This window comes from Tachyglossus aculeatus, chromosome 1 (assembly GCF_015852505.1).
Source record: "Tachyglossus aculeatus isolate mTacAcu1 chromosome 1, mTacAcu1.pri, whole genome shotgun sequence".
NCBI classification, from domain to species: domain Eukaryota; kingdom Metazoa; phylum Chordata; class Mammalia; order Monotremata; family Tachyglossidae; genus Tachyglossus; species Tachyglossus aculeatus.
The window spans coordinates 145,282,055-145,306,089 of NC_052066.1; the positions used below are offsets into that span (position 1 = coordinate 145,282,055).

The 24,035-nt window shown below is 44.5% G+C and overlaps 1 protein-coding gene across 2 annotated transcripts in view; it reads right to left on the reverse strand.

The window, feature by feature from the left end:
* Positions 1–822: 822 nt before the first annotated feature.
* Positions 823–24,035, reverse strand: part of LOC119928256 (cytochrome c oxidase assembly factor 8) — a 28,262-nt gene continuing 5,049 nt past the window's right edge. Inside the window, exons 1-5 of one of the 2 annotated variants that reach the window (XM_038746371.1) lie at positions 14,087–14,291; positions 10,628–10,825; positions 6,126–6,189; positions 4,080–4,170; positions 823–1,365 (exon numbers count right to left, since the gene is read on the reverse strand). In XM_038746371.1, the coding sequence (XP_038602299.1) occupies positions 1,278–1,365; positions 4,080–4,170; positions 6,126–6,189; positions 10,628–10,825; positions 14,087–14,224 (579 nt within the window). In that variant the 5' untranslated portion in view covers positions 14,225–14,291 and the 3' untranslated portion in view covers positions 823–1,277. Of the gene's footprint in view, positions 1,366–4,079; positions 4,171–6,125; positions 6,190–10,627; positions 10,826–14,086; positions 14,292–24,035 lie in introns of those variants that run through there. The other variant, XM_038746363.1, reaches the window with a different exon arrangement.

Genomic DNA, 24,035 nt, shown 5'->3' on the forward strand with positions numbered 1-24,035 from the left:
CTTTGACTAGCTTCCTTTTTTACATAGGGCATGCCACTTAAAGGCTCTGATGAGGTAAGTTCCAAGTTGCTGGCACTTACAAAATCGGTCCATATTACTACCTACGTACTTTTTGTGCATCGGGGGTGAATTCCGCTTGCGGCATGTTTCCCTACTCTTCAGCAAACTCCAGCGGTTGCCCATCCACCTCTGCATCACACAAAAAACTCCTCACCATTGGCTTCAAAGCAGTCGATCACTTTGCCCCCTCCCACCTCACCCCGCTACTCTCCTACTCCAACCCAGCCGACACACTTCACTCCTCTAACGCCGACCTTCTCACTGGGCCTCAATCCTATCTCACCGCCGACCCCTCAACCACATCCTGTCATTGGTCTAGAACGCACTCCCTCCTCAAATCTCACAATTACTCTCCCCTCTCCTTCAGAAGGCACACCTCCTCCAAGAGGCCTTCCCTAACTCCTTTCCTCTTCTCATTCGTTCAATCGTATTTATTGAGTGCTTACTGTGTGCAGAGCACTGTATTAAGCGCTTGGGAAGTACAATTCGGCAACATAGACGGTCCCTACCCAACACCGGACTCACAGTCTAGAAGATTTCCACTTGCTTCTACATTGACCTGACCTCCTCCCTTTATTCATCACCCCCCTCCCAGCTCCATAGCATTTATGTATATATCTGTAACGTATTTATTTATATTAATGTCTGTCTCCCCTCTAAACTGTAAGCTTGTTGTGGGAGGGGAATGTGTCTGAGTATTGTACTCTCCCAAGTGCTTAGTATAGTGACCTGCACACAGTAAGCACTCAATAAATACAACTGTTGAATGAATGAATGTATTATTTATCGAATAAGGCTGCGAGGGATTCTCGGTGTCCACCGATGGGGTTACAATCAGTAACGTCTGCGCTGTGGCTCAGGAGGAGGAAGGAGTTCTGAGGAGCCTGACGTGCCAAGACCTGTGAGTTGTGGGAACCACACCTCTAGGCTGGAATGAGTGGGGAGGGGGGAGCCGGCAATCTGCTTCATTTCCCGGACCACAAAATCCGGACCAAGTTTGGATACCCCTGCATTACCCGGTGGGGAAAACTCTTTGTCTAGCTATACAGTCAAGTTTATCAGTCAAGTCAAAGGGCTTGACATTCACAGCAAACTGAGTTCAGAAGGGCCCAGGGTCTGAACCCGTCAGCCACCAACCCTCTCAGACAGGCCCGGGCTTCAGCCGTTCCGTTCCGGTCCCGGGGGTGCTTGACGTGCTCTGGGCCTCCAACCTTCCTTCATTTCCGTCCGAGTCTCCGCCAAACTCTCTCTACTGCCACTTTCCCCATGAAGAAGGTGATGGTAAAATTCCGTCTGTACCAGTCTCTAGAATCGTCCCCCCAGGAAAGAAAAGAGGAAAGAGAAGAGATAACTTGCCGAAGAGAACAACATCCTTATAGTCACCGATGACTGAACGCACCGAACGTTTTAACGAGAGCCTCAGCGCTGAGGTTCAGCTCAGGTCTTCCCTCTTTGTTGACGGTCTGGCTTCCTTTAACTATCAACCCAAATCTACTCTTTCCCACAACTAAACCACCAAAGGACCTGGGTTCTAATCCCGGCTCCGCCACTTGTCAGCTGCGTGCCCTTGAGCAAGTCACTTAACTTCTCTGTGTCTCAGTTACTTCATCTGCAAAGTGGGGATTAATACTGTGGGCCCCACGTGGAACGTGAATTATGTGAATTACGTGAATTATATGTTGCCAGCTTGTACTTCCCAAGTGCTTAGTACAGTGCTCTGCACACAGTAAGCGCTCAATAAATATGATTGAATGAATGAATGAATGAATGAAGGTCCAACTTGGTTAGCTTGTGCCTACCTCTGTGCTCAGTACAGTGACTGGCAAAAAAATAAGTGTTTAACAAATACCATTTAAAAAAAAACACCCCAAGCCCCCAAAACGTAACTAAACATTTGGGTGGAAAAAATGATGCCAATAATTCAACAGGATGGGACCATTTTATTACTTTAATATTTAAAAGAGAAAACAGAAAGCAAAGAGTGGCTTAGAGGGAAAAGCATGCGCCTAGAAGTCAGAGGGCCTGGGTTCTAAACTCTGCTCTGCCAAGTGCCTGCTGTGTGACATTGGGCTAGTCACTTAACTTCTCCGTGCCTCAGTTCCCTCATCTGCAAAATGGGGATTCAATTCCAGTTCTTCCTATAGATACTGCCGGCCTCATGAGGGGCCTGATTGTCTTCTCTGTACCCCAGTGCTTAGTACAGTGCTTGACACATAGTAAGTGCTTAACTAATACCACAGTCATTATTATTATTATTTTAGAAAATGTGTTTAGTACTTTTGAAACAGTGTAGGGGATCAGCTGGCTCTTGTTCAGTTCACCGACCCTTCCCAACGAATGAAGGTGTTCAAATCCCAACAGTTTCCAAGGAGGAATGAATTCTGAAGTCTCCGGAAAACATGGGGTGCCAGAGGCTGAGACAGACAACTGGGTTAAACAGTCCCACCCAGTAACAGCACTGTTGTAAATCTTCATTTGTTCATATTACAGAATCGACACACCGCCTGTACTTGTCTCCCCTACCTCCTTTTCCAAACCAATCACCATTTCAGAGACTTCTTTCTCCCTTTTGGGTAATATTAATAACAGTAATAATAACTGTGGCATTCATTAAGCGTTTATTATGTGACAGGGACTGTACTATGAGCTGGGGTAGATACAAGCTAATCGGGTTGGACCCAGTCCCCGTCCCATATAAGGCTCAGAGTCTTAATCCCCATTTCACAGATGAGGGAAATGAGGCACAGAAAAGCTACGTGGCTTGCCCAAGATCACCAGGAAGACAAGTGGCGGAGAACCCGGCCGGGTCCTTCTGACGCCCAGGCCCGTGCTCTGTCGCTCTCTTCCTTGCTTGCGTATCGCTCAACTGAATCAGAAAAGCAAATGTCAGAGGTTGAGGGGGAAAAAGCTGATGCATCATCATACTCCTGTTTAACTTTCAAATGCTAATAAATGGTGCTGAGACTCGCAAATTCAACACGACTGCTGTTTCTGAACCACCTTTGGGCAACGCTTGAAGAGAGTCCTTAGACAAATGCCCAAATGCCATTTTCTTAAAAGCTAAGTCTTCCGAAGGCAGCATGCCAGTAAGTGCTATTGTCCAGGGAAAAACAATTATTCTCCAGCCAGGTAAGTACGGAGTGAACACAGAATCCTAATCAATGGTACTGATGGAGCGCTTATTGTACGCAGAGCTCTGAACTAAAGCACTTGGGAGAGTACAATCCAACGGAGTTGGTAGACACGCTTCCTGCCCACGAACAGCTCGCAGCCATAATTGCTGAAATGTCCTTAAAACGTGTTCCTGGATCTTGAAAAAGGAAATCATGAAACAAGGTCTCTGTGGGAAAGCAGATGGCGGAGAAGAGGATGTGAAATACCCCATCACATGAGTTTTTTTCCATGCTAGCTGCAAAGCTTCAGGTTGTTCCTGCAAACTGGAAACCGCCTCTAAAATCTGACCCGCTTTGACGTTTTCAAAAAGGAAAACGGTGACAAAGAAATGGGGGGAGTCTGGGAGAAAAGGAAGCCGGGAGAGGAAACAGTGCTAGAATTGGATCAGGACTGGTTTGGGATGCTACGTTGTTAGGGAAAAACCAATCTCAAAAAAAAAAAAAAAAAGCAGCAATACTTTGCACATTTAATCTGAGAGCTAATACTTTTGAAGACTATTAAGCCTGACTTTCCTCTGCTAGGCATTCTACTATATGTCTATACTATAGAAATCGTGTCCAAAGTAACAACCCAAGGAGTTGGCAGTTGCTCTCAGGAGTCTCCAGTCTTTGAGCCTCTTGCCTTGACCGTGCGTAAAGGAACCGAATTAAGGATAACTTGAAGTTCACAATCTATTTGAAACTCACATTATATAATGTTGGCAAAAACATCAAATCGTTCTTATCTCCATATTACTTTTCAATAATCCATTCAAGACGCAGAAAACCTTTCATACCCATCCCATGCAATCCTCCACAATTAATTTGGCTCCCCCAAATTAAGAACAAAATAAATCAGACACCTACCTGTTATAGTTCAAGTGCTTTTTAAAATTCTTGCTTAAAAATTCTTTATAAAAATCAGCCATTTCATCTGCACTCAGCGTTATTTTCTGACCTGAAAATTAATTTCCACAAAAAACAACAGTAAGGTTTAGAAAGAAAACATCGGGGCTCTGCTTAGTAGATTGAGATTTGTTTTCTTTTAAGTATTCTTTAGAATAATAACAATAATAACAACTGTGGCATTTGTTAAGCATTTACTATGTGCCAGGTACTGTACTAAGCACTGGGGTGGATACAAGCAAATCTCTATCCCACAAGGGGCTCACGGACTACAGCCCGTTTTACAGATAAGGAAACTGAGGCAGAGAGAAGTGAAGTGACTTTACCCAAGGTCCCACAGCAGACAGGTGGCAGAGCCGGGATTAGAACCAAGGTCCTTCTGACTTTCAGGCCCTTGCTCTATCCATTAAGGCCAAGACGGTTTTCCAGAAGCAATATCTAGAAGATATTGCTCCTTGAATTCAGGGATTGTATCTCCCGACTCTACTGAACTGTACTCTCCTAAGCACTTAGAACCGTACTCTGCATTCAATAAATACCCCTGATTGACTGAAGATCTATTTTAAGGAAAATGGACTCCTTCCATTTCTGATTTGCGTAGTATAAAGAACATAAATAAGAAACACCACAATGTGACCGGCATTAAAGGACGTAGACCTATTCACCTGCTCACTGTCCTTTTCAAATACAGGTGAGTAAACTGAGGTTACCCCTCAGGCCAGAGGCAGAGCGGAGAATAAAACTCTCAGGTCTCTTGACACTCAGACCAGGCTCTTTCTACTCAATTCCACTGCTTCCCAGGTGTCAGTATGTTGCCACTGGGAGTTGTTTAGATAGCAGAGTAGAGACATCTACATGAGAGAGAAGCCAATAATCACACACGATCACTCCCTTTCTCTCATCTCGGCCCTGCCTGCTTCTTTGGGTTTCAGTGGCCTCTAGTAGAGACCTGAGACACTGTCTTCCATGATGCTAGGGGATGAGATGGGGTGGGGTGGAATGAATACGAGGGTGAAATAGGCATCAAAGACAGGCCTGGGAGTCAGTAAGTCACGGGTTCCAATCCTGACTCGGCCATTTATCTATTGTGTGACCATGGGCAAGTCGCTTTCCTTCTCCGTGCCTCAGTTACCTCATTTGTAAAGTGGGGATTCACCCTGTGAGCCCCTCATGGGACAAGGACAGTGTCCAACCCGATTTGCTTGTACCTAGCCCAGTCCTTAGTACGGTGCCTGGCACATAGTAAGCACTTAACAAATACCATTATTATTATTATCATTAAAGACCTTCTTTTTTCTGAACTTTACCAAGATGTCCAGCTCAGCTCGAGCACTTCACTCCTCCAATGCCGGTTTGTTCACTGTGCCACGACCTCACCTTAACTCACCGCTTACCACTTGTCCATGTCCTGTCTCCGGGCGGGAACTCCCTCTCCCTCCATATATGCTAGACCATCACTCTCCCCACCTTCAAAGCTTGATTTAAATCACCTCTCCTCCAAGAGGCCTTTCCCAATTAATGCCTCTTTTCCCCGACTCCCTCTCCCTTCTGCATCATCTACGCACTTGCATCTGTAACCCTTAAAGCACTTGACATTCACTCCACTTTCAGCCCCAAATCACTTATGTACTTTTCTGCAATTTATTTTTTTTATACTAATGTCTGACCCCCTCTAGACTGTAACATTATTGTGGACGGGGAACGTGTCTACCGACTTTGTTATGTACAAGACCTTTCTACAGTGCTCTGCACGCAGTAAGCAATCAATCAATCGATCGATCATGTTTATTAAGCGCTTACTACGTGCAGAGCACTGAACTTAGGACTTGGGAGAGTACAACAGAATTAGCTATTGATTGAAAGTCCCCTTCCAAATCCAGAAGTCATGACGTTCTGGATGAAATGGCTTTTCCACCTGGACAGACGTGAATCCGCGTTTAATCTAGTTTTGAACAGAACTATTCCCCAGGTGTGTTTGAAACCACAGAGCAAAATGCTAATACTAACCTGTTTCATCTCTCAGTTCCAAACCTTTAGCTTTCAATCTTCTATAGATGAATTCTTCTTTTTCCTTTAAAAAAAGAAAGAGTTTTTACTTACTAAAATACTGTAGTTAACTTTGGGCATACTAACGCCAGGTCATAGATAGGTCAACACTTTCAGAAACTTGTACTATACTGGTTTTACCAATATCAGATATTTGCTTTGCACAATAAATATGACTGGAATATAACTGAATGAATCAGATGCTGCCCCTCACTGCTTTCTCCCTCGTTTCCATTTTCTACAAACTGATCCCCTCTACGGCAAACTGATTTGGAGGACAATAACACACACTAATTATCATTATCTGAAGTCAGAAATGCAAGTCTGACGTGGTGATGTGAAATTAGAGGGGATCTCAAACCCACCACTGCCTGTGCTCGTCTTGCTCCTAACTCCAGGTTGCCATGACCCTGGCAGGTTGATTCACTCATTCACTCAATCGTATTTATTCAGTGCTCACTGTGTGCAGAACACTGTACTAGGTGCTTGGCAGAGTACAATCCAAAAGAATTGGCAGACACCTTCCCTGCCCACAATGAGCTTCACAGTCTAAGAAGGAGGAGAATAATAATAACAATAATTGTGGTATTTTTAAGCGCTCACTGTGCCAAGCACTGTACTAAGCACTGGGGTGGATACAAGCAAAGTGGGTTGGACACAGTCCCTGTTCCATGTAGGGCTCACAGTCTCAATCCCCATTTTACAGATGAGGTAACTGAGGCACAAAGAAGTGAAGTGACTTGCCCGAAGCCACACTGCAGACAAGTGGTGGTGCTGGATTAGAACCCAAGACCTTCTGACTCCCAAGCCCATGCTCTATCCACTAAACCAAGCTGCTTCCCCATGGTATTTATTGAGAGCTTACTGTGTGCACAAAACTGTACTAAGCGCTTGGGAGAGTACAATACAACAGAATTAGTAGATACCTTCCCTGCCCTTAATGAACTTACAGGCTAAAAAGGAGAGAGAACAGATACGGAATCTCCAATTTACAGGTGAGAAAACTGAGGCACAGGGAAGTTAAGTGACAGTAATGATTGTAAATTATTACACTTAAAAAAGGACTATAGAAACACTCAATACTATAATAGCAGTGGAGTGGAGTATCTACCTCATTCTATAAATTCCATGTTTTTTGGGTAACACTGGACCATTGAACAACCATTGGTTCAACAGACAAAAAGAAACTTCCACAATTTGGTTCTGTCCTATGAAGCCAAATGCAGTTAAATTTACTAAAAGCCAGCTAAGAAAAGGAGGGTGCTGATTCTAAAAGCAGGATTAAGTCAGTCACCAACAGTTAGATCAGATCAAGAGTTTGAGATACAAATCATCTTTAGCACTCACTGGTCTGGATCATTTTCCAGTTGTTTTGATTCTCTTTATCTCTGTCTGAAGACCAGAGAGCCAATAATTGGCAAAGTAGCTCTTAATGGGCAGGAACAGATTTTTTTTTACTCTATTTAATTTATTTGTACATATCTATTCTATTTATTTTATTTTGTTAGTATGTTTGGTCTCTGTCTCCCCCTTTTAGACTGTGAGCCCACTGTTGGGAAGGGACTGTCTCTATATGTTGCCAATTTGTACTTCCCAAGCGCTTAGTACAGTGCTCTGCACATAGTAAGCGCTCAATAAATACGACTGATGATGATGATGATGATGATAGCAGCTATGCACTCCGTTATACTGTACTTTCCCGAGCCCTTAGTACAGTGTTTTACACTCACTAAGTGCTCATTGAATACCACTGACTGACTGACTGATTGGCTTGCGCCTGGAAACTACGTGTCTTATACAACCACCAATGGAATTTCAGCTGTCGTGGGAACTCTTTTTTTTTTTAAAAAAAAGGTATTTGTTAAGTTCATAGCCCTGAGGTAGATACAAGATAGTCAGGTCGGACACAGTCCATGCCCCACATGGGGCTCCCAGTCTTAATTCCCATTTTATAGATGAGGGAACAGAGGCATAGAGAAGTGAAGTGATTTGCCCACGGTCACAGAGCAGACAAGTAGCAGTCAGAATTAGAACCCAGATCCTTCTGGATCCCAGGCCCGTACTCTATCTACAAGGCCTTGCTGCTTTTCTCTTAACTCTCAAAATTGTTTTCTTTAGATTAGACAGAGATCATTCATAACTCCAAAGGGGGTGATGAAAAATAGCCTTCTGGATTTAGCCTACCCGGATGTGTAAGAGATTAACCTACCGTAAATTTTGCTTCCTGAACGTTCAGATGACTGCCCCTTATAACTTAGTTTTGAAAATGTGAACGACAGTTCACGCATAAGCACTTTGACGTCCCTTTGAGAACAGCATCAGAACCCACTAATACAGTCAGGTCTGAAATTGCCAATTTGTATGCTGCCAATTTGTACTTCCCAAGCGCTTAGTACAGTGCTCTGCACAAAGTAAGCCCTCAATAAATACGATTGATTGATTGATTGATTGATATGCATGTTTTCACTTCACGCTTTGGAAGAATGAGGGAATGGTCCCCTGAGAAATCACCTCCGTCTGGACAGAACACGACATGATGTCAGGAGAAAGGTTTGTGAGCATAAGCACAGCACGGCTCAGGGCATGAGGGCTCCCGGAAGCAGTGTGGCATGTGAGCACTATTTATTTTATTTGTACATATTTATTCTATTTATTTCATCTTGTTAATATGTTTTGTTTTGTTGTCTGTCTCCCCCTTCTAGACTGTGAGCCCACTGTTGGGTAGGGACCGTCTCTATATGTTGCCAACTTGTACTTCCCAAGCGCTTAGTACACTGTTCTGCACACAGAAAGCGCTCAATAAATACGACTGAATGAATGTGGAAACACTGCGGATCTGGGGGGGGGGGTCCTCTGACTCTGGGTTCTAATCCTGGCTCTGCCACTTGCCTTCTGTGTGACTTTGAGAAGGTCACTTTACTTTTCTAATAATAATGATGGCATTTATTAAGCGCTTACTATGTGCAAAGCACTGTTCTAAGAGCTGGGGAGGTTACAAGGTGATCAGGTTGTCCCACAGAGGGCTCACAGTCTTAATCCCCATTTTACAGATGAGGTAACTGAGGCACAAAGAATAATAATAATGGCATTTATTAAGCACTTACTATGCGCAAAGCACTGTTCTAAGCACTGGGGAGGTTACAAGGTGATCAGGTTGTCCCACGGGGGGGCTCACAGTCTTTATCCCCATTTTAAAGATGAGGGAACTGAGGCCCAGAGAAGTGAAGTGACTTGCCCAAAGTCACACAGCTGACAAGTGGTGGAGCCGGAATTTGAACCCATGACCTTTGACTCCAAAGCCCGGGCTCTTTACACTGAGCCTCGCTGCTTCTCTCTGCCTTGATTCCTTGTGTGTAAAATGGAGATTTGCTGCCTGTTATCCCTTTCCCTTAAACCACGAGCCCCGTGGGGAACAGGGACAGTATCTGACCCGATTATCTCCTATCTACCCCAGTGCTTAGTACAGTGCTTGGCATGGAGAAATCGCTTACTCCCACAATCATTCCCATAATTCTCATAATAATAATAGTAATAATGGTGTTTGTTAAGTGCCTACTATGGGCCAGGCACTGTGCTAAGCATTTTGGAGGATACAAGCAAATTGGGTTGGACACTCCCTGTCCCACATAAGGGCTCACAGTCTCAATCCCCCATTTACAGATGAGGTAACTGAGGCCCAGAGAAGTTAAGTGACTTGCCCAAGGTCACAAAGCAGACAAATGGCGGCTCCAGGATTAGAATCCATGACCTTCTGACTCACAGTCCATCCACTATTCATTCATTCAATCGTATTTATTGAGCGCTTACTGTGTGCAGAGCACTGTACTAAGCGCTTGGGAAGTACAGGTCGGCAACATATAGAGACGGTCCCTACCCAACAGCTGGCTCACAGTCTAGAAAGGGGAGACGGACAATAAAACGAAACATGTAGGCAGGTGTCAAAATTGTCAGTATAAATAGAGCTAATCAGGTTGTCCCATGTGCGGGTCACAGTCCTCACCCCCATTTTACAGATGAGGTAGCTGAGGCCCAGAGAAGTGAGGTGACCTCCCAAAGTCACACAGCTGACGAGTGGCGAAGGTGGGATTAGAACCCACGACCTCCGACCCCTAGGCCCGGGCTCTTTCCAACGAGCCCCACTTTCCACCATTCATTCATTCAATCAATCGTATTTATTGAGCGCTTACTGTGTGCAGAGCACTGTACCAAGCGCTTGGGAAGTACAAGTCGCTATGCCACGCTGCTTCTCTTATTACTATTACGAACGCAATCCTGCACTGGAGGAGAACTGGCTGCGTAGTATGCACGATCTACAAGAATGAACGACTAACTTTTGGACATTCGGTAAGGTAAGACGCGGCCTCTCGGGAAGTGGTGGGAGAGCGGTGAAGTGCCAACGATGAAGAACCACCAAACGGCCGAGCTTCTTTCTCATCTGCCGGCCTGGAGAGCTCTCCCCTCACCTTCCGGAAGGCCAGATTCTGACCGGCCCAAAATCGCTGGTTCCATTCTTGGGTTTCCTGGCGTAATTTTCGCAGCCGCTGTTCCAGCGGAGATTCGTCCTCGGGGACGTAGAATCTGACGGGCCGCAGGTTTGAGTATCTATCGGGGGGGCCGATCCAATCTCTGCAAGAGTGTCGGGGTGGGCAGAACCTCGAAACCTTAAACAGAAGATAAAGTCGGTCAGTCAGCCGTATTTATTGAGCGCTTACCGGGAGCTAAGCGCTTGGGAGAGTATAATCTAACGATTAACAGACGCCTCCCCTGCCCACCGCGAGCTAGAGGGGAGACCTTCCCGGTGAATTCCTTCTCCATCCCTAGAGACAGGACCACAAACTAACTGAAGTGAATGACCAGCGATCTAATGTTAATAAACAAGGTAGACTCATTAACTTTTCTCTTAAGATCTTTTAGTCAGTCAGACAAATGAGTTTTTAAGTCCTCCGAAGTACTTTTGAATGAAAGCTCTAAGAGTAGTACTCAACAAAATGGAGATGGCCAAGGATATCGGTCCCTGAAGTAGTAGCCCAAACCAAACTCTTCAATTTCACCCTTTCATATTCAGAACCACCCAACAGGGCGACTGGGAAACAACGGTGGACGGAAGGGCCTAGGAGTCAGAAGGACCTGGGTTCGAATCCCGGCTCGCCACTTGTCTGCTGTGTGGCCTTGGACAGGTCACTTCACTTCTTTGTGCCTCAGTTCCCTCACCTGTAAATTGGGGATTAAGACTGTGAGTTCAACGTGGGACATGGACTGTGTCCTACTTGAATGGCTTGTATTTGCCCAAGTGCTTAGTACAGTCTCCGGCACATAGTAAAGTGTGCTAAGGAAGCAGTGCGGTCTGCTGGGTAAAGCCGAGGCTGGGAGTCAGGAGAACGAACCTGTGTTCTAATCCCGGCTCTGACACTTGTCCGTTGCTTGACCTTGGGCAAGTCACTTCACTTTTCTATGTCTCAGTTACCTCATTTTGTAAAACGGGGATTAAGACTGTGAGCCCGGTGTGGGATAGGGACTGTGTCCAACCTGATTATCTCTTGTATCTACCTCAGCGCTTAGTACAGTGCCTGTTCGTTGCTTTTATTTTTGTTTTTAGGGTATTTGTTAAGCACTTACTATGTGCCACGCACTGTTCTAAGCATGGGGGTAGATACAAGTTAATCAGGTTGGACACCTGCAGTGTGACCTTGGGCAAGTTCATTCATTCATTCATTGTCGTATTTACTGAGCGCTTACTGTGTGCAGAGCACTGTACTAAGCGCTTGGGAAGTACAAGTTGACAAGATATAGAGACGGTCCCTCCCCAACAGTGGGCTCACAGTCTAGAAGGGGGAGACAGAGAACAAAACATATTAACAAAATAAAATAAATAGAATAAATACGTACAAATAAAATAGAGTAATAAACACGTACGGACATATATACAGGTGCTGTGGGGAGGGGAAGGAGGTAAGGCGGGGGGGATGGGGATGGGGAGGAGGGGGAGAGGAAGGAGGGGGCAAATCACCTCACTTCTTCGGGTATCAGTTCCCTCAGCTGTAAAATGGGGATTGAGACTGTCAATCCTATATGGGACGGGGGACTGTGTCCAACTTAATTACCCTGTATCTACCCCAGCGCTTTGTACAGGGCCTGGCACATAGTAAGCACTTAACAAGTACCATACATTATTATTATTACTATTATTACGTACTCAACAAATACCTTAAAAAAATTGCTCTTCCCTCTACTTCTAAATCACCTTCAGGGATGGGGAATGGGATTCATTGGGTAAGTCTCCCCAAAACACTGAAGCCGGATGCCCCGTGCCTGTGGCCTCAGAACCCATCCCTCCCAGCCCTCACTTCCCAGTCTTGTTACTCTATTATCCAAATCTGTGGCGCTACCGCTTTTTCCTCTTCTAGAAGTTTTTTTTTTTTTTTTAAAGGGCCTTTTGGGCACCACTCTGATTTACCCCATGTTGGGGAAGTGAAAAATGGGCATGCATGCTTTTGGGGCTGCTTATAAAACGTTCTCCAAGGGCTGGGGAGCTGATGAAGGAATGGAAATATGCAGTTGTGAGATGAGTCAGGGAACCAGAGCAGGTGCTTGGGGGAGGGATGGGTGGCCATCAATAAATCAATCAATCAAAGCACTGTACTAAGCGCTTGGGAAGTACACATTGGCAACATATAGAGATGGTCCCTACCCAACAGTGGGCTCACAGTCTAGCCATGGCTGCCCTAGGGATCAGCAGCAGATTTCTCACTGCCCAAGGGGCACAGTTAGTGATGGTCATGGAAGGGGGTTCCAGGGACTGCTACAGAAAGCTTTATTAGTAGTAGTAGTAATAATAATACTAATACTAATAATGGCATTTATTAAGCACTTACTAGTAACAGTAGTAATAATAATTGCGGTCTTTTGTTGAATGCTTACTATATGCCTGGCACCGCACTGGGGGAGATACAAGATAATTAGGTTGGACACAGTCCCGTCCCATATAGCATTCAGTCTCAATCCCCATTTTACAGCCAAGGGAACTGATACCCAAAGAAGTGAAGTGACTTGCCCAAGGTCACCCAGCAGGTGTTCAACCTGATTAGCTTGTATCTACCCCGCCCCGCCTTGGAATAATGCCTGGCACATAAGTGTTTACCAAATACCATAAAAACAAAAACAAAACCAACTGAACAGGCTTTAAAGATATGACTGATGAATTTCAAGTAGCCCTGGGAAAACAACGGGCAGTACAGGGGAATTATTCTGCAACCTGATGATCTTGTATCTACCCCAGTGCTTCAGCCAGTGCTTGGCGCATAGTAACAAATATCATTAATATTATAATAATTATATTGTTACATACAATAATTGTACATTATTATAATTTTAAAAATAATGACTATTGGTTTACCAGTTGGCAGGGGGAGGATAGGGAGCAGCGGCAGCTTAAGGGCCACTTAAGCGCTTACTATGTGCTAGTCACTGTTCTAAGCACTGGGGCAGATACAAGTTAATCAGGTTGGACACAGTCCACGCCCCACAGAGGGCTCACAGTCTTAATCCCCATTTTACAGATGAGGGCACTGAAGCGCAGAAAAGCGAAGCGACTTGCCCAAGGACACAAAGCAAACAAACAGCGGCGCCAGGATTAGAATCCAGGTCCTTCTGACTCCCGGGCCTGTGTTCTATCCACTTAGGCCACGCTGCGTCTCGTGTTCCTTTGAAACATTTTCCATATAACAGTAGTGCAACTGTACAAGGAATACAAAGAATCTTTTCTTCCTTACAAAAGCAGTTTGGATGAAAGCATTATGCAGTTGTAAACTGCTCAAATAGTCTAGAAAATTTCAGGGTCTACGCGACCTCTAAACTCACATCTTTACCTGCTTAGTTATAATCAACTAATTAGTATACCCTATAAATTATGTAAGACTACTTACTCCACATGAGTTTTTCTCTGAAACCGGTTGGGCAGAAGAGTCCCAAGCCAGGCAGGAGGGGAAAAAAGGAGTCTTCCTTCTAGAATTGTCTGAAACCTTCAAGGAGGAGGTTGGCTCCTTTGCTAATAGCAGGAGCATCCCGCCTCCCGGAGGTGATGGCCCGGTTTTCCCGGAGAAGGATCTAGGTAGAGGCAGCGGGTTCGGTTTCGATCTTTCGGTGGACTGGAACCTGCCTTACTCCTTGGAACCCAGTCAGAAGAGCTCTCCGTGAGGTAAAGGACGTCTCTTTGACCTGTTTCGGCATTTGTTTGTTTTTTAATGGGATTTGTTCGGCGCTTACTATGTGCCAGGCACTGTACTCAGCGCTGGGGGAGATACAAGAGAGTCAGGTTGGACACGGTCCATGTCCCGCATAGGACTCACAGTTTTCATCCCCATTTTATAGATGAGGCAACTGAGGCACAGAGGAGTCAAGTTTACTTTTTTTATTTGTTTACTTATTCATTCTTATTAATGTCTGCCTCCCCGCCTAGACTGCAAGCTCACTGTGGGCAGGGAATGTGTCTGTTTATTGTTATATTGGGCTCTCCCAAGCGCTTAGTACAATGCTTTGCATACAGTAAGTGCTCCCGGCCTAGGCTGCAAGCTCACTGTGGGCAGGGAATGTGTCTGTTTATTGTTATATTGTACTTTCCCAAGCGCTTAGTACAATGCTTTGCATCCAGTAAGTGCTCCCTGCCTAGACTGCAAGCTCACCGTGGGCAGGGAATGTGTCTGTTTATTGTTATACTGGACTCTCCCAAGCGCTTAGTACAATGCTTTGCATACAGTAAGTGCTCCCGGCCTAGGCTGCAAGCTCACTGTGGGCAGGGAATGAGTCTGTTTATTGTTATATGGTACTCTCCCAAGCATTTAGTACAATGCTTTGCATACAGTAAGTGCTCCCCGCCTAGGCTGCAAGCTCACTGTGGGCAGGGAATGAGTCTGCTTATTGTTATATTGTACTCTCCCAAGCGCTTAGTACAATGCTTTGCATACAGTAAGTGCTCCCCGCCTAGACTGCAAGCTCACTGTGGGCAGGGAATGAGTCTGTTTATTGTTATATTGTACTCTCCCAAGCGCTTAGTACAATGCTTTGCACACAGTAAGTGCTCAATAAATACCACTGAATGAACGGATGGATGAAAGAATGAATGGCTTGGCCAAGGTCACACAGTAAACAAGCGGTGGAGCCGGGACCGGAACCCAGGTCCTTCGGACTCCAGGTCTGTGCTCTATCCACTAGGCCATGCTGCTTCTCAGCGGGTTAAAAGGGATGCTAAAGTTAATTTGCTCATTACCTTAATTTGGGGATTGTTTTAGATTAAATCCTATTTCCCAGGCTTCTCCCCTACGGAAAGCCAGCTGCCCAGCTTCTGATAGCCAGACCATTCGCTTGGCCTGAGCAGCCTTCAGGCTTGGTGGCTTTAAATAACAATAATAATAATGACGATAAACATTAATAATAACAATAATAATAATAATAATAATAATAATAACGGTATAACCTGTAAACCTCATCTTTAATGGTTTTTGTTCTGATCTTTTCCAGTTGGGGATACCGACTAAATCCCATCATTGCTGTTGTCTTATTCGGGGTTTCTGGCCCAGCCAGAGTTACTGGGGCCTACCCAGATCGACCAATTGGATCCTCAGGCAGTCAGTAAATCCTATTTACTGAGCAATTACTGGGTGCAGAGCACTGTACTAAGCATTTGGGAGAGTAGTCAGTCAATCATATTTACTGAGGGCTTACTGTGTGCAAAGAACTGTACTAGGCACTTGGAGAGGACACTATAACAACAGCCACATTCCCTGCCCACATCGAGCTTGGAGTCTAGAGAAGGAGACAGACATTAATATAAATAAATAAATAAGTGCTGTGGGGCTGGCTGGAGAGGATGAATAAAGGGAGCAAGTGAGGGTGATGCAGAAGGGAGTGAGAGAAGACGAAAGTTGGGATCAGGGGATCCTAGGAGTTCCTAATTCTTGATCCTCCTTTAGTAACCCAAAATACAGGATGACTAATTCTGGTCCTAAGCTGGAGCTTTACTGTTAAACAATCCCGACTTCAGTCACCTGAGGAAAAAAGAAAAATAAAGTCTACCTAAGGTGTGTTCTTTTGCAGATTCAACTCATTAATGTGGTTCTTTTAAATCCTTAAATTTACAGTGGCAATTGTAACCCATGCTATGATCTTTTTATTGGCTGGAACTGTTAAGATAACAACCCTTCTGGAAGAAGAGAGTCAAACTAATGAGAAAGGTTGACCATTCATTCATTCAATCATATTTACTGAGCGCTTACTGTGTTCAGAGCACTATACTAAGGGCTTGGAAAGTACAATTCAGCAATAGACAGACCCCAATTATTATTATTATTATCCCGGGATAATGGTGGCTCTAATTATTCACCAGTTCAAAAGCACCTCAAAAAGATTACTATGCTATGCTATTACTAAACAGCCATCCAATAGGATATTAGCTCTTTATGTGATATAAAAACAGTCAGTGAGGAAAAAGATTATTTACATTAACATTAAAGTCTAGACTTTAAGCTTATTGTGGGAAGGGGACGTGTCTATCTACTCTGATGTACTGTACCTCTCCCAAGAGCTTAGTACAGTGCTCCACAAATAATAAGCACTCAATAAATACCATTTATTAATAGTGGGTGTAAACCCACCCGGACTGTCCCCCTAGCCTGTAAGAAGCAGCGTGGCTCAGTGGAAAGAGGCTGGGCTTTGGAGTCAGAGGTCATGGGTTCGAAGCCCGGCTCTGCCAACTGTCAGCTGGGTGACTTTAGGCAGGTCACTTCTCTTCTCTGTGCCTCAGTTCCCTCATCTGTAAAATGGGGATTAAGATTGTGACACACCCCCCCCCCCCACCCTCCGGCCCCGTGGGACACCCTGATCACCTTGTAACCTCTCTGGCACTTAGAACAGTGCTTTACACATACTAAGTGCTTAATAAATGCCATTATTATCATCATCATTATTATTATTAATCTCATTATGGGCAGGGACCATGTCCACTAATTCAGTTACACTGTCCTCTCCCAAGTGCTTAGTACAGTGTTCTGCACACAGAAAACACTCAATAAATACCCGATTGATTATAAACTCCTCTAGACTGTTAGCTCCTGGAGAGTAAAGAACATGTCTCCCAACACAATTGTAATGTACTCTCCCGAGCACTTAGTACAGCACTCTGCACATAGTAAGTGCTCAAATACCACTGATTAACTGCTGTTATTAACAATCCTAAAAAGCATCTGATTTCTTTTCATCAGAAGTTCTCAAAGCACTCATTACTCCATCTAACACCATTCTACCATAATTGGAGGTCCATGCTATTCTGGCTTTTCACACATTGCCATCCAGTGATTGTCATCCAATAGATAATAAAACCCAATCCTAGGCTAAGATTACTGACCGCCCTGTGTTCAACATTAACCAAGGCAAATAAGGGATTAAAAACTCCTCCCAGGATCCAATTCCAGGATCCCAAGGGGCCTAGCAGTTGTGGCTGAACCAGATTCCCAAACAAGATAATGATCAAAACCAAGATTTAATGACTACCACAATTTGGAAGAGATCAGAACAGAAAATACTAAAGTCAAGGTTTACTTAGTATAATTTGCAACTACTGAGGGTTAAGACTGCCAGGGCCAAGCACCTTTTCTTGTTTGTTGGGTTTTTTTATTAAGCATTTATTATGTGCCGAGCACTGTACTAGGCACTGTGTAGATACAAGCAAATCAGGTTGGACACAGTCCATGTCCCACCTGGGACTCGTGGTCTTAATCTCCATTTTACAGAAGAGGTAACTGAGGCTCGGAGGAGTCAAGTGACTTGGCCAAGGTCACATAACAGAGACGTGGTGGAGTCAGGATTGGAATCCAGGTCCTCTGACTCCCAAGCCTGGGCTCTATCTGTGTACCCCAGCCACGCGGCAGGCTGTCCCATGGTTGTGCTTGGAGAAAAGGTTTAGAAATCAGATTTCATCTAAAGTGACCCCCAAATTAAGGTCATTACCAAACTAACTTGCTCTACCTCTCTTTTTCTAGGCCGGTATAGCTTGAGGAGGAGGAAATCAATCTATCGATCAGTCTTATTTCTTCAGCGCTTACTGTGTGCAGAGTACTGAACTAAGTATTCGAGAGAGTACAGTATAACTGGGTTGGTAGACAAGTTCCCTGACTAATTGGAAGCAATTCATTCATTCGTTTTTACTGAGTGCTTACTGTGTGCAGAGCACTGTACTAAGCACCTGGGAAGTACAAGTTGGCAACATATAGAGACGGTCCCTACCCAACAGCAGGCTCACAGTCTAGAAGAGAGAGACAGACAACAAAACACATTAACAAAATAAAATAAATAGAATAAATATGTACAAGTAAAATAGAGTAATAAATATGTACAAACATATATACATATATACAGGTGCTGTGGGGAGGGGAAGGAGGTAAGGCGGGGGGATGGGGAGGGGGAGAGGAAGGAGGGGGAAGCGATGAAACACAGGACTCTGGGGAGACAGTTTCCCAACTCCATAAAGACAGCAGTGTGCTAAACCCTTTATCTTACGAGGATTTCGTGCAAACACCTCAGCGGATGTCAGAATCCTGCCCTCCAAGACACTGAATGGCACCTGTAAACTGGCAATATTCTGGGCAGAGAGAATTCAGATGTCCAACGTTGCCCATTGCCTATGTTGTTATGCTGAGAGCTGCACTAATAGGCAACTTATATTTCCACCCGATCTTTTTCTGTCCCAGGAGGGGGGAAATATATTTCCACATGAAGCTCGTCTTCTGCTGGGTCGTGGGAGAGTAGGCCGGGGCATACGTCGCAGCTAACAGGAAGCTCCCACTATGGACTTCCCTTCTGTTTGCCCTCCGAGAATTGGGCCTCATCACAACGGAGAGTTTTCCCACTATGGATGGAGGAGCCAGTCTCTTCTCAGAATGCTTTGCAGGGGGTGGGGGTGGCAGAAATTAGGGAGCTTGTTCCTCTGCCAGGCCTCTGATCTTGCTGCCCAACACACTGTAGTTGAGAGAAAGGTTTACTAAAGTTGGGTGACTTCCATGAAAGAGATTAAAAAGAGGAAGAGCTCTTGGTTTGGAGGAGGGAACAGTTAAGATGATGACAGAGCTTTATGGTACCTAAATTTGACTGAGAGGGCAGGATCCTATTTGCTCTTTCCTTTAATACAAGAAAAATGTCCAAATTTGCAAGGCAATTTAAAATGCATTAGAGGAAATACTAATAAGTTACATAATAAATGGAACTTACAAATAATTTTGAACCCACACAAAGAGTCCTTCGTTGCATGGTCATGCTTGTTGTTCATATAGGTGGGTGTGAAATGCATGTGATTTCACACACACACGCACACTTGTGTGTGTGCACGTGTGTGCGATTCTGTAATGAAATCCCATCGCCGTGAAATTTTTCCGACCACACCCATGAATCTTACCGAAACTGACTGCATCTGTATTTTGGAAGGAAATTATTTTACAATAAGGCAGGAAAGAATTTTCAGAGCCAACTGCCTGAAGCTAAAGGCCGTTGGAACTTGCAGGTGGCAATTATGAATGACATGAAGTTATGCGCCAACTGATCTACCTAAGTACCGACATGCCTCGCCTCAATTACATTTGCTCGACAAAACTGAAAGGTTTGCTTCTGTGCACGTGGGCAGGGATCGTCTCTCTCTGTTGCTGAACTGTGCTTTCCAAGCGCTTAGTACAGTGCTCTACATACAGTAAGTGCTCGATAAATACGACTGATTGAATGAATGAATGCACGTCCCTAATGATTTAGAATTATTTCTAAACGTTTCTAAATTATTTCTAAATATAATTATTTTATCAAGTGGCTTGATCACCTGCTTGTAACCGTGAAAATGGGGAGTTGCTTCTTGAACGAAAGAAAGCTAAATGAATAGTTCCTCCTTTGTTCAGGAACTCATTCTTTTTCTCTGGCACGAAATCCAGTATCTCTCCCCATGTTACATGTCGGCTCTGCTCCCGAGCTCATTTCCCACTGCCCCTCCATCAACACGTGGCTCAGTGGAAAGAGCCCGGGCTTTGGAGTCAGAGGTCACGGGTTCAAATCCCGGCTCCGCCAACTGTCAGCTGTGTGACTTTGGGCAAGTCACTTAACTTCTCTGTGCCTCAGTTACCTCATCTGTAAAAGGGGGATTAAGACTGTTAGCCCCACGTGGGACAACCTGATCACCTTGTATTCCCCCGCAGTGCTTAGAACAGTGCTTTGCATATAGTAAGCGCTTAACAAATACCATCATCATCATCATCAACACTCTGGACTCCAACTTCTTGCTGTTCCCTCTGCCTGGAACTCAATCAATCACCCAGGGGTATTTATTGAGTGCTTACTGTGCTGTGCTGTACGCACAGCACTGTTCTAAGAGCTGGGGAAATACAAATCTAGACTGTGAGCCCACTGTTGGGTAGGAAGTGTCTTTATTTGTTGCTGAATTGTACTTTCCAAGCGCTTGGTACAGTGCTCTGCACACAGGAAGTGCTCAATAAATATGACTGAATGAACAATATAAAAGATACAGTCCCTGCCCACAACGAGCTTTCATTCAATCGTATTTCAATTGTATTTATTGAGCGCTTACTGTGTACAGAGCACTGTACAAAGCCCTTGAGAGAGTAGAATATAACACTAAACAGAATAAACAGGAGCTTTGGAATTCCCTTCTAATAATAATAATAATAATGATGGCATTTATTAAGCACTTACTATGTGCAAAGCACTGTTCTAAGCGCTGGGGAGGTTACAAGGTGATCAGGTTGTCTCACGGGGGGGCTCACGGTCTAAATCCCCATTTTACAGGTGAGGGAACTGAGGCATAGAGAAGTTAAGTGACTTGCCCAAAGTCACACAGCTGACAGTTGGCAGAGCGGAGATTTGAACCCATGACCTCTGACTCCAAAGCCCGGGCTCTTTCCACTAAGCCACGCTGCTTCTTCATAAACAGCAGGCCACAGCTTCCCCAATCAATCAATCAATGGTATTTACTGAGTGCTAACTGTGAGCTGGGCATTGTACTGAACACCAGGGAGGGTACGACTCCCCCTTCTAGACTGTGAGCCCGTTATTGGGTAGGGACCGTCCCTATCTGTTGCCGATTTGTACTTCCCAAATGGAGACCAGTCTTACGGAGGAGACGGACATTAAAATAAATTACGGACAGCGAGAACGTAAAGAAACGTTTCTAAGTGCAATGGGGCTGGGGGTGATTCTCAAATGGTTATGGGGCACAGATCCAAATGCATGGGAAATGCTGAACAGAGGGAGAACACGGGAAATGAGGGGTTAGTCAGACACGGCCTGCTCAGACAGAAGACTTTCCCGCTTTGTTCTCCATACCCCAGTTTGGGTCAATCTCACAACTCAACACAATTCAATCGTATTTACTAAGCGCTTACTATGTGCAAGCACTTGGGAGAGTACAACGGAACAAAAGACACAGCCCTGCCTGCAACGAGCTCACCATCTAACTCGAACAAAGGGAAGAATATGCTGCTCAACCATAATAATAATAATAATGATGGCATTTGTCAAGCACTTACAATGTGCCAAGCACTGTCCTAAGCAGTTCGGGGGGGTACAATGCAATGAGATTGTCCCTCATGGGGCTCACAGCCTCCATCCCCATTTGACAGATGAGGTAACTGAGGCCCAGAGAAGTTAAGTGATTTGCCCAAAGTCACACAGCAGACAAGTGGCATAGTCGGGATTAGAACCCAAGACCTCACGACTCCCAAGCCCATGTTCTTTCCACTGAGCCACGTTAACCGCCAAATGTAGAGGTGGTTCTTCTTGGGTAGACCCGATTCTTACTTGTGAAAACTCCTCTTTCGGGTTCCCCTAAGACTAATAATAATGATAACAATGGTAATTGCTAATAATGATGGTGTTTTTAATGATGGTACTAACACTTAACAATTACCACAAGTATTATTACTATTATGGAAAATGATAGTAGATGAGTATGTGTTATTTGTGATGAGTACTTGTACATATTTATTCTGTTTAGTGTATTTTGTTAATATGTTTTGTTTTGTTGTCTGTCTCCCCCTTCTAGACTGTGAGCCCGCTGTTGGGTAGGGACCGTCTCCATATGTTGCCAACTTGTACTTCCCAAGTGCTTAGTACAGTGCTCTGCACACAGTAAGCGCTCAATAAATACGACTGAATGAATGAATGAATGTTAAATAGCAGGGTATAGTATCATGAGAAGCAGTGTGGCATAATGGGTAGAACATGGTCCTGGGAACCAGAGAAACTGGGTTCTAATTTCGGCTCTGTCACACATCCCTGTGTGACCTTGGACAAATCACATATTTCTAATAGTAAGCAACTAACAAACACCATCATTAATAATAATAATAGTAATAATGGTATTTGTTAAGCACTTACTTTGTGAAAAGCACCGTTCTAAGCTCTGGGGGGGATACAAGGTGATTAGGTTGTCCCACGTGGGGCTCACAGTCTTCATCCCCATTTGATAGATGAGGTCACTGAGGCACAGAGAAGTTAAGTGACTTGCCCAAAGTCACACTGCTGACAAGTGGTGGAGTCGGGATTATTACCATTATTATTATTAACAGAGAAGCAGCGTGGCTCAGTGGAAAGAGCCCGGGCTTTGGAGTCAGAGGTCATGGGTTCAAATCCCAGCTCTGCCAAATGTCAGCTGTGTGACTTCAGGCAAGTCACTTCTCTGGGCCTCAGTTACCTCATCTGGAAAATGGGGATTAAGACTGTGAGACCCTCATGGGACAACCTGATCACCTTGTAACCTCACCAGCGCTTAGAACAGTGCTTTGCACATAGTAAGTGCTTAATAAATGCCCTTATTATTATTATTATTATTATTATAACAGTGCTTGGCACATAGTAAGTGCTTAACAAATACCATCGTTATTATTATGATGATTATTATGATCTCAATATGATGTGGTATTGCGATTCAGAGGTATCTACTGGTATAGGGCTGAATGGCGGAGGGAATGGAGGGGAACAGCAGGGACGCCATTCATTCATTTCATTCAATCGTATTTATTGAGCGCTTACTGTGTGCAGAGCACTGTACCAAGCGCTAGGGAAGTACAAGTCGGCAACATATAGAGACGGTCCCCACGCAACAATGGGCTCACAGTCTAGAAGGGGGAGACAGACAACAAAACAAAACAAGTAGATGGGTGTCAAAGCCGTCAGAATAAATAATACCCAAAACCCATTATATTTTAATCCAGCCACGATTCCCTTCAAAGCCCTACTCCCTTCAAAGCCTTACTGAGAGCCCACCTCCTCCAGGAGGCCTTCCCAGACTGAGCCCCCTCCTCCCTCTCCCCCTCCTCACCCCCTCCGCCTTACCTCCTTCCCCTCCCCACAGCACCTGTATATATGCTTGTACATATTTATTACTCTATTTATTTATTTTACTTGTACATATTTATTCTATTTATTTTATTTTGTTAGTATGTTTTGTTTTGTTGTCTGTCTCCCCCTTCTAGTCTGTGAGCCCGCTGTTGGGGAGGGACCGTTTACTAGATGTTGCCAACTTGTCCTTCCCAAGCGCTTAGTCCAGTGCTCTGCACACAGTAAGCGCTCAATAAATACGACTGAATGGAGTAATAACCAGACTGAGCCCCCTCCTTCCTCTCCCCCTTCCCATCCCCCTAGCACCTGTATATATGTATTTATGTTTGTACTTATTTATTACTCTATTTTATTTGTACATATTTATTCTATTTATTTTATTTTGTTAATGTTTTGTTTTGTTGTCTGTCTCCCCCTTCTAGACTGTGAGCCCCCTGTTGGGTAGGGACCGTCTCTATATGTTGCCAACTTGTCCTTCCCAAGCGCTTAGTC